Source organism: Chlorocebus sabaeus, chromosome 7 (assembly GCF_047675955.1).
Source record: "Chlorocebus sabaeus isolate Y175 chromosome 7, mChlSab1.0.hap1, whole genome shotgun sequence".
In the NCBI taxonomy this organism is placed as follows: domain Eukaryota; kingdom Metazoa; phylum Chordata; class Mammalia; order Primates; family Cercopithecidae; genus Chlorocebus; species Chlorocebus sabaeus.
Genome location: NC_132910.1, coordinates 98,883,211 through 98,895,898, shown reverse-complemented (window position 1 = coordinate 98,895,898; position 12,688 = coordinate 98,883,211). Strand labels below are relative to the sequence as shown.

At 40.1% G+C, this 12,688-nt stretch overlaps 1 protein-coding gene across 3 annotated transcripts in view; it reads left to right on the top strand.

Annotated features, from left to right (window-relative positions):
* The window catches only part of NR3C2 (nuclear receptor subfamily 3 group C member 2), a 368,607-nt gene that overhangs the window by 325,532 nt on the left and 30,387 nt on the right, over positions 1–12,688 (top strand). For all 3 annotated transcript variants that reach the window (XM_007999946.3, XM_037986899.2, XM_037986894.2), the window contains exon 8: positions 5,152–5,309. In XM_007999946.3, the coding sequence (XP_007998137.2) occupies positions 5,152–5,309 (158 nt within the window). The remainder of the gene's footprint in view (positions 1–5,151; positions 5,310–12,688) is intronic.

The window sequence follows — 12,688 nt, the reverse complement described above, 5'->3', positions numbered from 1 at the left end:
GGAGAGAGACAGGATGGGAGAGAGGCAGAAACAGAGAACTTAGCCCAACTGGAAGCACAGAGACCTGCTGGGAGCCTGTGGAAGTAATGGGGGGCATTACCATGACTGGTAGTGTGATGGACAGGAGCAAGTGGAGTCCAGAAACATTGTAGAGTTGGCCTTGGCAGCTGCCTAGGAAGGGAAATAAAAGTGCTGTGGGTCACAGTGACACAGGTTTTGAGCACAGAGAAATGACTAGCCACAGTAGTGATGCCATTCATAGGAATATGTTAACATCAGGACTTGGAGTAGATTGTGTGAAGTGTAAAATGAGTTCTGTTTTGGATAGGTTAATTTTTTGATACCAACTCTATGTCCTGATAGAAACAGCCAAAAGATGGGGACAGCTGGGGACTGGGACTGTGCAGACAGGTTTGAGCATGGAGATATAAATTTGAAATTATCCTTATAGAAAATTGTAGTGTAATTCCAATGGTGAGTGGTGTTACCATCGTCCCGAGAGACCAGTGGAGCTGTGTTACAGGAATTATCCTTATAGAAAATTGTAGTGTAACTCCAATGGTGAGTGGGGTTACCATCGTCCCGAGAGACCAGTGGAGCTGTGTTACAGGAATTATCCTTATAGAAAATTGTAGTGTAACTCCAATGGTGAGTGGGGTTACCGTCGTCCAGAGAGACCAGTGGAGCTGTGTTACAGGAATTATCCTTATAGAAAATTGTAGTGTAACTCCAATGGTGAGTGGGGTTACCGTCGTCCCGAGAGACCAGTGGAGCTGTGTTACAGGAATTATCCTTATAGAAAATTGTAGTGTAACTCCAATGGTGAGTGGGGTTACCGTCGTCCAGAGAGACCAGTGGAGCTGTGTTACAGGAATTATCCTTATAGAAAATTGTAGTGTAACTCCAATGGTGAGTGGGGTTACCGTCGTCCAGAGAGACCAGTGGAGCTGTGTTACAGGAAGGTAGCAGAGGCTGCAGGACAGAGACAGAACTGTCAGAGAGGTGCAGAGACTGGGAGAGTATATGGTATTGGAAGCCAGGAAGTGAGAGTTTCCAAAAGGGGTGTAACGAACAGCATGGCCTCCACAGAGAAAGTTGATAACCCTGATAGAAGGCCACTGGAGTTGACCGTTAGGCATCGGGCAGATGCTAGCATGCCAGGGACTTGCTAATTGATGAGAAGCTTTTTTGGGCTTCTGGAACCAAGTATGAGAGGAGAGAAGTTGATGGCATAAAGTGCCAGAGGAGACAAAAGAGGACAGGATTAGCTTTGACAAGGATGTGCGGCAGTTGTAACTCCGACAACAGCACAGGAATTTTCCAACAGAGGGGAAAGAATTTGAGGAAGCTCCCATCAGATGAGAGCGAGACCCAGAAAGATGACAGGAGACAGTGTGGAGAGGAAAACTCTGAGCCTTATGCGATGGCCGCTGAGGAAACTGAGAAATGTTCCAGATGTTAAGAGCCTGAAAGGGTGCCTCAGCGAGTGGCATGGACTTCAGAGGAGGAGAGAGTGCCTAGTGACAACTTGGAGTATCCAGTCTGTGCCTAGCCCTTGCCATGGGTCCCTGAAACAGAGGTGTGGGAGAAGGGGCAGTGATCAGTAAAGTCATTTGGAGAAAAGGGCCAAGACTAGCCAAGGTACTCAGGATTGAATGCATGTGAAGAGCTGCTGTTTCCAGCAGAGAGGGACTGGGTCTGCGGATAGTAAGCTGGAATCAGGTAGCAATCAAAGCAGGAAGAGGGGAGGCAGTGGTGACATGTGTAATCATCCTGCTTCACCTATGTTTGGCACCTTGCAATTTGCAAAGTATTTTTCCATATATTATCTAATTTAATGCTTAAAATCACGCTGGGAGATTGATAGGCCTTTTCTAAAGGAGGCACCTAAGTGTGATGTGTTGAATATCCTCTATGAGCTAGGACTAAAACCGATGGCTTGGGACTTTACCTCTAGGGTTGTTCCTGCTACCCTAAGAGCAGGCACCAAGAGGCTGAAAGGCAGGCAGATGGCAGGTGGCACACAATGGCAGCAGTGAGGGGAGAGTGTCTAAAAGGCAGAATCACAGACTCCGTAGCAGAGGGGGCAGACCGGCAGTCCTGGTAGGGAGGTGGGGCCAGCAGTTCACAGCTGTGTTTTATTTGGCCAGCACAGGGTTTTGGGGTTGCTTTTGGCCTTTTGTTTTATTTTCATTGAATTCAATTGCCCGGGGCAGGGCGTGTTCTCTCCAGTTTACCACAGGCCCCACCATTCCTCACTAATTACACCCAGCCCCATCTCCTGCTGCTCCTGTGTTTACAGCCCCTCACCTGCAGGGTCCTCCTCCTGCTCCACTCTTCACCAAGGTTTCTGTTGTTCCTGATTTATTCTTTCTGGAGTATAACTTTGGAACTATAATCTTTAAATTCACTGAAAATTATTTTACTCCTCTTCCAAGCTAGGTTATTAACCATTACTGGTTAGAAAAATATGTTTAAAATTATGACAAATGGATGATAGAATATAAATGAAACATTTTTAAAAGTGCTTGTGATACTAATTCTTTATGAATGTTGACTACTAAATCTAAATTGATGTCTTATCCTTTTACATCTTTTTACATATTCACTCAGCCCATAATAGATTCTGATATCATTTTGAAGCTACTTGAATTAATTTATTAGCCCCCAAGTAGCTCAGTAGTTTGAATTCTGATTTTTTTTCAATGCAGAAAAAGCAAAATGAAAAGGTAGGAAAACATAGGTACATTTTGTGAACCATAAAAACTGCAGGCTTTAGTAAGCTTGTTTTGCTAATCTGTGATAGAACACATGAAAATTTTTCATCTCAGGACTGTCAGATAGATGCACACCTGATGTCCAGTGTATCAAAGTGTTTCGGGACTGACATCAGAGGCTCTCACGTTCTTGAGGAAAGCAGACTTCCACCCCAGTTGCCTCTTTGCTCTTCTCCAGATTTTGGATGATTTCCAGCAGCTCTGCTGCATTTAATAAGTAAATTCAGAAACTCTGGGCAGAACTCCAAAATTTGAGGTTTTGCTTAAGTTCTCTTTATTTGTGGGTTTGTTTCAACTTCTAAAAAATCTGGCTGGGACACTGGTACGCTATATTTCAGTTACAGCAATAATATATAAGTAATACTGTTTGACAAGTTGTTATAATTTTTAGAATTTTTGATCTACAACTATCAGAAATATAAATTTGGTTAATCTTAGACGTACCAAATGGTACTGAAATATAATAGTGAAACTTATTTATTCTACCACTAGTCAACTTTTCATGTATGGGGTGATGTCCATATAAGTACCTATAACGAAAAACTAAACATTTACTTTGTACAGTTTTATAACTTGAATGCTAATCTGTGGGTGGGAAGTGTAAAATATCTGCAAACTTTTCCTGTCTTTTAGAAAGTTTTAAGTTAACATTAAAATGTTGGTAGAAATTGGATTTATGGGTTTACTATTAACATTCTGGTTATTACTGTTCTTTATGTTTTTTTACTTTTAAAATAAAGTTTTAAGGAGAAAAAATACTATTTGTTATATAATGGATAGCATTTAACATTTAATGTGAATGTCAAATATTTTAAACCATAATATTGTGGCAGCCTCAGGAATTTGTGCAGTTACTATTAGGGATTTACTTTTCCCCCTCACAAAAATAGACTTAAATAAATGACAAATCAAAACTCTCAACAATTAAACTCAAGAAGTTTATTAACATAATAGTAGAAGTTAATTTGCAAGATAATCCATCTTTTTATAGGATAACAGGGTTTATTTGGAAACAGCAGTATGCCTGGCTTCCAGGGTTGCACACATTCTCAGAACCATCTCAATGTGCTGATGGCCAAAGTAAATAATTATTTATACCAGTTATGGGAAATTAGAAAATATAATAGGTAATTAAGAAGTGAAAGTACGAGCAGTTTCAAAATCAGAATGTTAATATCCCAAGATGAATTTTCATTAGGTCTTTATCTCCTAAAAATAAAATTCTAAGTGATTTTCTTATTCAGTGTTAAGGCATAAACGTAACTATTGGCTATAGTGGAAAAAAAAAAATGCTTACATTCTGTCCTACACCTGGACTTCATTTCTTAATAAAGTACTTTCACAAATGTCCTGGGACCTGCTTTCTCAGTGGGTCACAGAAGCACTTGATAAGCTTACAAGTCCTGAATTTCAAAGTATTCTTTTCTAAGTGAATTTTTTAAAAAACATACGAAAGCTAGTCACCACATAAAAGGAAAGAAGAAAATATTATCCTTAGTTTTCTACCTTATCAAAGATACAGATAAACATGGTTCATTCTCTTTGAAAGTTTAAATTTTGCCTTGCATGCAGAGCCACTGTTGGTGTTCCCTCCTCACACACATAAACCAGTGTACATGAATCCTAACTTGCCAATACCTCAGAGATAAGAAAATATATTTTAATGTACAGACGCTTTATGAGGTTGTACTGGGAGGTCATGTGCCTTAGTGGTCATGCAATCCTGGTGCAAAGTGGATAGAAAGTGCTTCTTTGTAAGCAGCATCCTCCACTTCGTAGATGGCCAGTTCCCCCAAATGTCCTTAATATTTGAACTTGAGAATGAAGATGTTGATTTCTAATTCTAGCCCCAACCTAGATTGTCTGTGGCTCTTCAGTTATCCTGGAAAATCAAAATATATTTTCCTATCTCTGAGGTATTGGCAAGTTAGGATTCATAAACACTTGGATGACCAGCCACAAGGCAATGTGGCATTGTGGTTAAGAGAAAGGCTTTGGAAACAGACAGACCTAAGTTGATACCACCCCTTCTCTGCCTTTTTTTATTGTGTCCATGGGCAAGTGATTCAGCCTGCAGTATTCAGTTTCCTCATCTGAAAAATGAGAATGATATAATAGTTATGTTATAATATTGGTGTCAGGGTTAAGTGAACTAGTCTGTGCAAAGTGTATGATAAGACACATCTGATAAATAGTTGTTGTTCTTTGTGTATGTATGTGTAGAAGTATTTGCCAGTAGACAACTGCCATATTTATTCATAAATGCAGTTGAGATTTAGTATCTAACCTCAAAATCAGTATATGGCCTTACCTGCTAAGAAGCTAAAGTTGTTTTCCATCCTTGAAATTTACATGTCTGTTTTCCTTAATACAGTTCCAAAGGATGGCCTCAAAAGCCAGGCTGCATTTGAAGAAATGAGGACAAATTACATCAAAGAACTAAGGAAGATGGTAACTAAGTGTCCCAACAATTCTGGGCAGAGCTGGCAGAGGTTCTACCAACTGACCAAGCTGCTGGACTCTATGCATGATGTGAGTAGAGCCCCTCCTTGGTTCCTAAGTGACGGATCAGCAACCACATACACGCCGCTGACCAAAGGAAACAGAGACTGAGAGTTTTCAGAGTGTCATGCTAGACCGCTGTTGACTCCATTAAGGATGTCACCATGTCCAAGGGGCTGAAGAAGAGACCCAGAGCCAGGGAATGAAACATAGGGTTTATTGGGTACTTACATACAGGATGGGCCAAGAGTAGTGCAAGAAAACCACTCCCATTTTTAAAAAGCATTCAGGTTATATAGCATTTCCGCCTAGCAACCTCCATTTAACCCATGACAAAGGGCCTCGATCCCCTGGACGACCTACATTCCAAAGAATGGGCCAGGGATTCAGATGTCCTCTATAGATTAGGAGTGAATCTGGCCACTCCCAGATTCCTTAGCTTAGAACTCTGAACACATATTCTTCTTAAGCCATAGGGTCATTCTCAGGGTATGCTTGAGTTATTGCTATCAGGTGGCATCTGCCATAAACAGGGCTTTGGGAAGAATCAAGGTAAATCATCTGGTGGAAAGCAGTAAGAGTTAAAAACTGATTAAGTTTAAAAAAAAATTTATTTTTCAAATAACCTTTGGAACAAACCTCATTGACAGCAGAGAGTATTCCCTGGACCAGGGAAGGCCCTCAGATTTGCCACAGGTGTCAGATTGAGTTTCACATTTTTGCTCGCAATTTAGGAAATGTTTGGTTAATAAAAATGTTTGCTTTAACATTGCATAAATAGTGTCCATCTTCTACAACTGTTAATCTAATAACTCAATCTTTCAAAAACATTATTAGTGGTTCAGGGCCAGCTTGGATCATCTCAATCTTTGCCAACTTTTGAATCTTATATTCATTATTCTTCATAGGAGTCACCTTTCTTGTCTTGTGTCAATACAGAAAGGAGATTCCAAGCTTGTTTCTAATTTGATCAATTATAGATATAGCCGAGGTGGTTTTAGCAGTTTCTACAAAATTTTGATTTGGATAACTTGCTTTGTATGTCATTTAAAATATGCTTCTTGTTTCATTTTGCAAGAAGCTTCTCCAGTTCTGGCTCAAAGAATGTTGTACGCAGTCATGCTAATTTAGTTCTTCATATTTGTGAAGTTTCCATACTTTCTTTTGGAGAATTTATTGCTTAAGTTCAGCCTGTAAGATCTGCATAGTAAACTCTTTTAAAAATATTTTTCTATTAAGGAAAGTGTTGACAGGCTTGATGACCAGTATTATAATGGTGTTATTATGAAAATAATGGTCCATCTTTTAGAAATTCCATTATGACAGCAGAATGTTATCTCTCTGTGGTAACTAATGGCATAAGGTTGATTGATAAAAGAATGCCACTTTCCAGTGTTTTACACTGAGACCCTGTGCATATCATTTACCTCTGCTTTCTCTGAACTTTTCATATGACAAAAGTCAAATTCCCACAAGGCGAACTCAGTGATAAATAGTTTTGCTAATTGTCAGTGGCTTAAAGAGTGTGACTTAGTGGAAAATCTTAGAAATAAGAGATGATGGCAAGCAAGGCTTTGGGGAACACAGCAAATTATGCTCTTCATGACTCACACAAAAGGAAATGCAGGAAACTGGAGCAAAGACTTCCCACTCATTTTATGTTGAAACCACAGATCATCTACATGAGAACACATAGCAGATTTACTTTCGTCTGTTAATTTCGTCGAAAGGCCCTCTGAGTAGAGAATAGAATGGGGGTTTTGTGGTTCTTTCTTAAATTCTCTTATTTGTACAGTTAGGCACAAGTGCAATATCAAAATTCATGTGATTATAGATGAAACATTCTGAAACAATTTCCATGTAATGAGGCTGACAACAGAAGTTAAACTTGGTTTTTCAAAAGCCCTTCAGAATTGACTTTCCTTAAGCAGCATAGCACAGTGGAAACACTGAGGCCTCACCTAGTGGTCCATGGGTCAAAACCTTCTTTGCTAGGTTTTTTGTTTTTTGTTTTTTTCACCAGCACAGTGCTTGGCATAGATAGGAACTCAATGAATAGTTTTTTGAATGGCTGTATCATAAATGCTGTTTTATGCAAAGTTTTCCAAAGTAAATTAGTGTCCTTTGGGGTTTCTTAATTGAGGTAGAACTGATGCAGAATAAACTGAACAAATTGAAAGTCCACAATTTTATAAGTTTTGACTTCTATACACACCTGTGAAATTATCACCACAATCAAGATAGTGAATATATCTATCACCCCAAAAGTTTTCTCCAGCCTTCCTTTAATCCTTCCACCTACCCTTCTTCTCCTCAATTACTTTCTATATTGCTTCTATTAATAGAGATTAGTTTGCATTTTCTAGTGTTACATATAAATGTAACAATGCGGTATGTAGTCTTTTTTGTTCTGGCTTCCTTCACTTAGCATAGTTACGTTGAGATTCACTCATTCCATTTCATATATAAATAATTGGTCGGGTTTTTTTATTATTATTATTGCTAGTTTCCCATTGTGTGGATTTTCCCCCAATTAATTTGTGCAGTCACCTATTGATGGTTGTTTGGGTTGTTACCAGCTTGGAGGCTATTACAAATAAAGCCATACTGAGCCTTTATGTGCAAGTCTTTGTAGGGACATATACTTTCTCCTTTCTTGGATGAATGCCTTGTAGTGGAATACCTGGGTAATATGGCAGGTATATTTTCATATTTTAAGAAACTGCCAAACGGTTTTCCAAAATGGTTGAACAATTTACTATTCCCAAGAGAAGCATGTGAGGTTCAGATTGCTCCACACCCTTGCCGACTCTTGGCGTGGTTAGTCGGTTTACTTTCAGCCATTCTAATAGCTGCACAGTGGTATCTTACTGTGGTTTGAACTTGGTTTCCCTGAAGATGATGGTGAACATCTTTTCATATGCTCATTTATCTTTATGTCTTCCTTGGTGAAGTGTCTGTTCAACTCTTTGGCTTATTTTTCATAATTGGATAATTTGTTTTCTGATTGCTGTGTTTTGAGAGTTCTTTATATTTTCTGGATGCAAATCCAGATATCTGACTGTAAGTATTTTCTCCCAGTGCGCTGATCTTTTCATTCTCTTAGCAATGTCTTTTGAAGAGCAGGAGTTTGTAATTTTAACTAAGTCCCGTTGATGATTGTTTTCTATATAGGTCACGCTTTCAGGGCTGTATCTGAGAAGCCCTAGTGTAAGCCAGTGTCACAGAGCTTTGCTCTGTATTTCCTTCTAGCATCACTGTCCTTCACTGCTAGTCTGTGTCTTGGAAATCATTTTTTCATGGTCTTTATTTTGAATACTTTTGGTTGTTTCAAGTGGAAGGGTAATTTCAATTCATCTCACTCCACCTTGGCTTGGAAGAAGAATACCACTTTTTCAGAATCATTGGAATCATTTTAATTCTAAAAGCTTTATTTTGAAATATCAAAAATGTTTGATCTTAAAGGTGGCCTGACAGAAGCATGTTGAATACTCTATTTATATTCCTTTTCCAGACAGAACATTGAAAAGTGCATTGTAAGTCTAGAGGGACCTTTCTAACATTCACACTTACTCAGACTTGAGACTGCCTACAACTTTTTCATTAGAGTAAATTAGTGAATCAACAGTTGTGGAATTTTCTCTGCGCTGGCTCTATACTCAGAGGCTAGTTCTGATCGCCTTGTGGAAAAAAGAGCGTTTGTTTCTAAGGGTCACACACATAAGAACTTTGACTGTAGATCAAAGTTCTGCTTAAACCGTGTGTGTAGTATGCCAGCTCTCAGGATACATCGACACCGCTCTCAGGACACACGTGAATTTCTTCCACATAGTACACATATGTGCTAGAAAAATGGTCCCAAGGTGGGTGAAAGGCACATTCTCTGAAAGAACAGGTTGACAGTTGAGTGTTTGAATCGGTTAACAACTTTAATGAATCATAAGCCCTCTGAACTTCAATCTTTCCCCAAAAAATTATTTCAAACAAAGCAGCTGTGGTAAGGATACTAGGAGTAGATGTACTTTTGCATTGTAAATGTTTAGGTGTCATATGTAAAGCATATAGAATCCTTACTCTACTAGAAAGAAAGAATTGACAATAATAATTTTTTTAGTTCTAAGAATAGCAATTTCCTATGAGTGAAAGAAGCTTATTTCTAATGAATTTATTGCTAACTTCTGTTCATTCTTAGAAAGATCAAGAACTGTTTATGTTATGGTCATTGTGTAGAACAGTAAGTAACAAAGATGGTATTAATAGTACCTCTTGAGGCAAAAATTGCCCTTTTCCTATTAAACATATGTTGCAATTTTATGTCAGTATACACACTTAGTAAAAATGTGCCTCCTGCCTAGCAGTATAGACAGTACTGCAGAGGATACACAATGTGCTACCAACCCAACCCCTGATAAATAGTGTGCATAGTATGCCAGCCCTCGGGACACATGCACACAACTCTCAGGACATACATGGATTTCTTCCACATGGTACACATATGTGTTGGTAGAATGGTAAGCTTAGAGTTTACAGAGGCATCTGGAGCATAACGCAAGGTAGAAAGTAATCAGGTGTTCAGACCAGTTCCCTGGATGGTGGGACCCCTGAGAGCATGTATGTTTATGTATTCATCTGTTGGTGAGCCCTTGCCACATTCCCAGGACCAGTGGGCCAATGCAAACAGAAAGTCTGTCCTTAGTAATCGATAGAGGACGATGTTCATCTCATTCAACAAATACTTGAGTGTCTAAAAGTGCCAGGCAGTGTCATAGGAGGGAGACACCCCCAGACAGAGCAGCCAGACAGCACCTGGAGGTCACAGGACAGCGTCCTGGGACCTCCGAGGAGGTGGAGTTGTGGGCTCACTGACACTTATTCTACATTGGAACCAAGCCTTGTGAAGAAAGCAGAGGAGCTGTGCCGGGCAGGGGTCATGGAAAACTTCCAAGGGAGCGTCAGAGGATCCTTATTTAATGGAAGAAGAAACAGTCCTGGAGAGTGATTTCTTAAGTTCCTAGATAGCTGGTGGCAGCCAGAACTTCCTTGACTCACTGCTGAGTGCTCCGGACGCTGCCATTATGATAGAGAGCAGTTGTGGCTGATAGCAGTTGCTCGTTTTTAGGCTGGGCTGGATTTCAGAGATCAGAAAACCATCATCTAGGAATGTTAGGGACAGCTGCGCCGCCCTCCAGTGCTCCAGATTTGTTTGCGTCTTCCCTGGCCTGTTCTGGAATTCATCGGTTATGTGAGGTGCAGGGTTACATCTTGAAGGCAGTCAACCTTGTTTTTATTAAAACATCATGTGTGTGTAGCAGATCCCAAAACAAAATGTTAGTTGACCTCAACATGAGCTGAGCAAGCCTTCGCTTGGAGGCGTTTGCTTCTGTGCATGACCATTAGACCTGGATGAGAACCTACCCCTGGGCTGGGTAGGGGTCAGTGTGTCACTGAGATGCTCTTCTCTGCATGACAGAAGGAAGGCCTCTGAGGATCCCATTGCTGAATAGCTGCTTTCCATGTCTCCAGGGGCCATGCTAGAAGCTGACATGGCTCTTCTCTAGCCAGGCTCTGGGACCCATGGCTTCTCTGCTCCTAGAGGGGCGAGGTGGGTGGTGTGAGAAACAGAAATCTTGTGGTACAGAAAATACTGCATGTATACACTGGGGAGATGTCATTCTTTAGGTGAAAAGGGCGTTAAGTATCATTGACATGGCTGGGCGCAGTGGCTCCCAATTGTCATCCCAGTACTTTGGGAAGTGAAGGTGGAGGTGGGCAGATCACTTGAGGTGAGGAGTTAGAGACCAGCCCAGCCAACATGATGAAACCCATCTCTACTAAAAATACAAAATTAGCTGGGTGCGGTAATGCGTGCCTGTAGTACCAGCTACTTCGGAGGCTGAGGTGAGAAGATTGCTTGAGCCCAGGAGGCAGAGGCTGCAGTGAGACAAGATTGCACCACAGCACTCCAGCCTGGATCACAGAGCAATACCTGTTTCAAATAGAAAAGCAAAAAAATTGTCAGTGAGTCAAAATATCTCACCAAATGAGATATTGCTACAAGCAGCTGAGACTGTTCACAAATTATTATTTTCTTTTTCTATTTTACTTTAAGTTCTGGGATACATGTGCAGAATGTGCTGGTTTGTTATGTAGGTATACATGTGCCATGGTGACTTGCTGCACCTATCAACCCGTCATCTAGGTTTTTTTTTTTTTTCTTTAAGTTCTAGGGTACATGTGAACAATGTGCAGGTTTGTTACATATGTATACATGTGCCATGTTGGTGTGCTGCACCCATTAACTCATCATTTACATTAGGTATATCTTCTAACACTATCCCTCCCCCCACCCCTCCCCATAATGGGCCCCGGTATGTGATGTTCCCCTTCCTGTGTCCAGGTGATCTCATTGTTCAATTCCCACCTGTGAGTGAGAACATGCGGTGTTTGGTTTTCTGTCCTTGCAAAAGTTTACTCAGAATGATGGTTTCCAGCTGCATCCATGTCCCTACAAAGGACACAAACTCATCCTTTTTTATGGCTGCATAGTATTCCATGGTGTATATATGCCACATTTTCTTAATCCAGTCTGTCACTGATGGATATTTGGGTTGATTCCAAGTCTTTGCTATTGTGAATAGTGCCGCAATAAACATACGTGTGCATGTGTCTTTATAGCAGCATGACTTATAATCATTTGGATATATCCCCAGTAATGGGATGGCTGGGTCAAATGGTATTTCTAGTCCTAGGTCCTTGGGGAATCGCCACACTGTTTTCCACAATGGTTGAACTAGTTTACAATCCCACCAACAGTGTAAAACTGTTCCTATTTCTCCACATCCTCTCCAGCACCTGCTGTTTACTGATTTTTTAATGATTGCCATTCTAACTGGTGTGAGATGATATCTCATTGTGGTTTTGATTTGCATTTCCTGATGGCCAGTGATGATGAGCATTTTTTCATGTGTCTGTTGGCTGTATGAATGTCTTCTTTTGAGAAGTGTCTGTTCATATCCTTTGCCCACTTTTTGATGGGGTTGTTTGTTTTTTTCTTGTAAAATTGATTGAGTTCTTTATAGGTTCTGGATATTAGCCCTTTGTCAGATGAGTAGATTGCAAAAATTTTCTCCCATTCTGTAGGTTGCCTGTTCACTCTGATGGTAGTTTCTTTTGCTGTGCAGAAGCTCTTTAGTTTAATGAGATCCCATTTGTCAATTTTGGCTTTTGTTGCCGTTGCTTTTGGTGTTTTAGACATGAAGTCCTTGCCCATGCCTATGTCCTGAATGGTATTACCTAGGTTTTCTTCTAGGGTTTTTACGATTTTAGGTCTAACATTTAAGTCTCTAATCCATCTTGAATTAATTTTCATATAAGGAGTAAGGAAAGGATCCAGTTTCAGCTTTCTACTT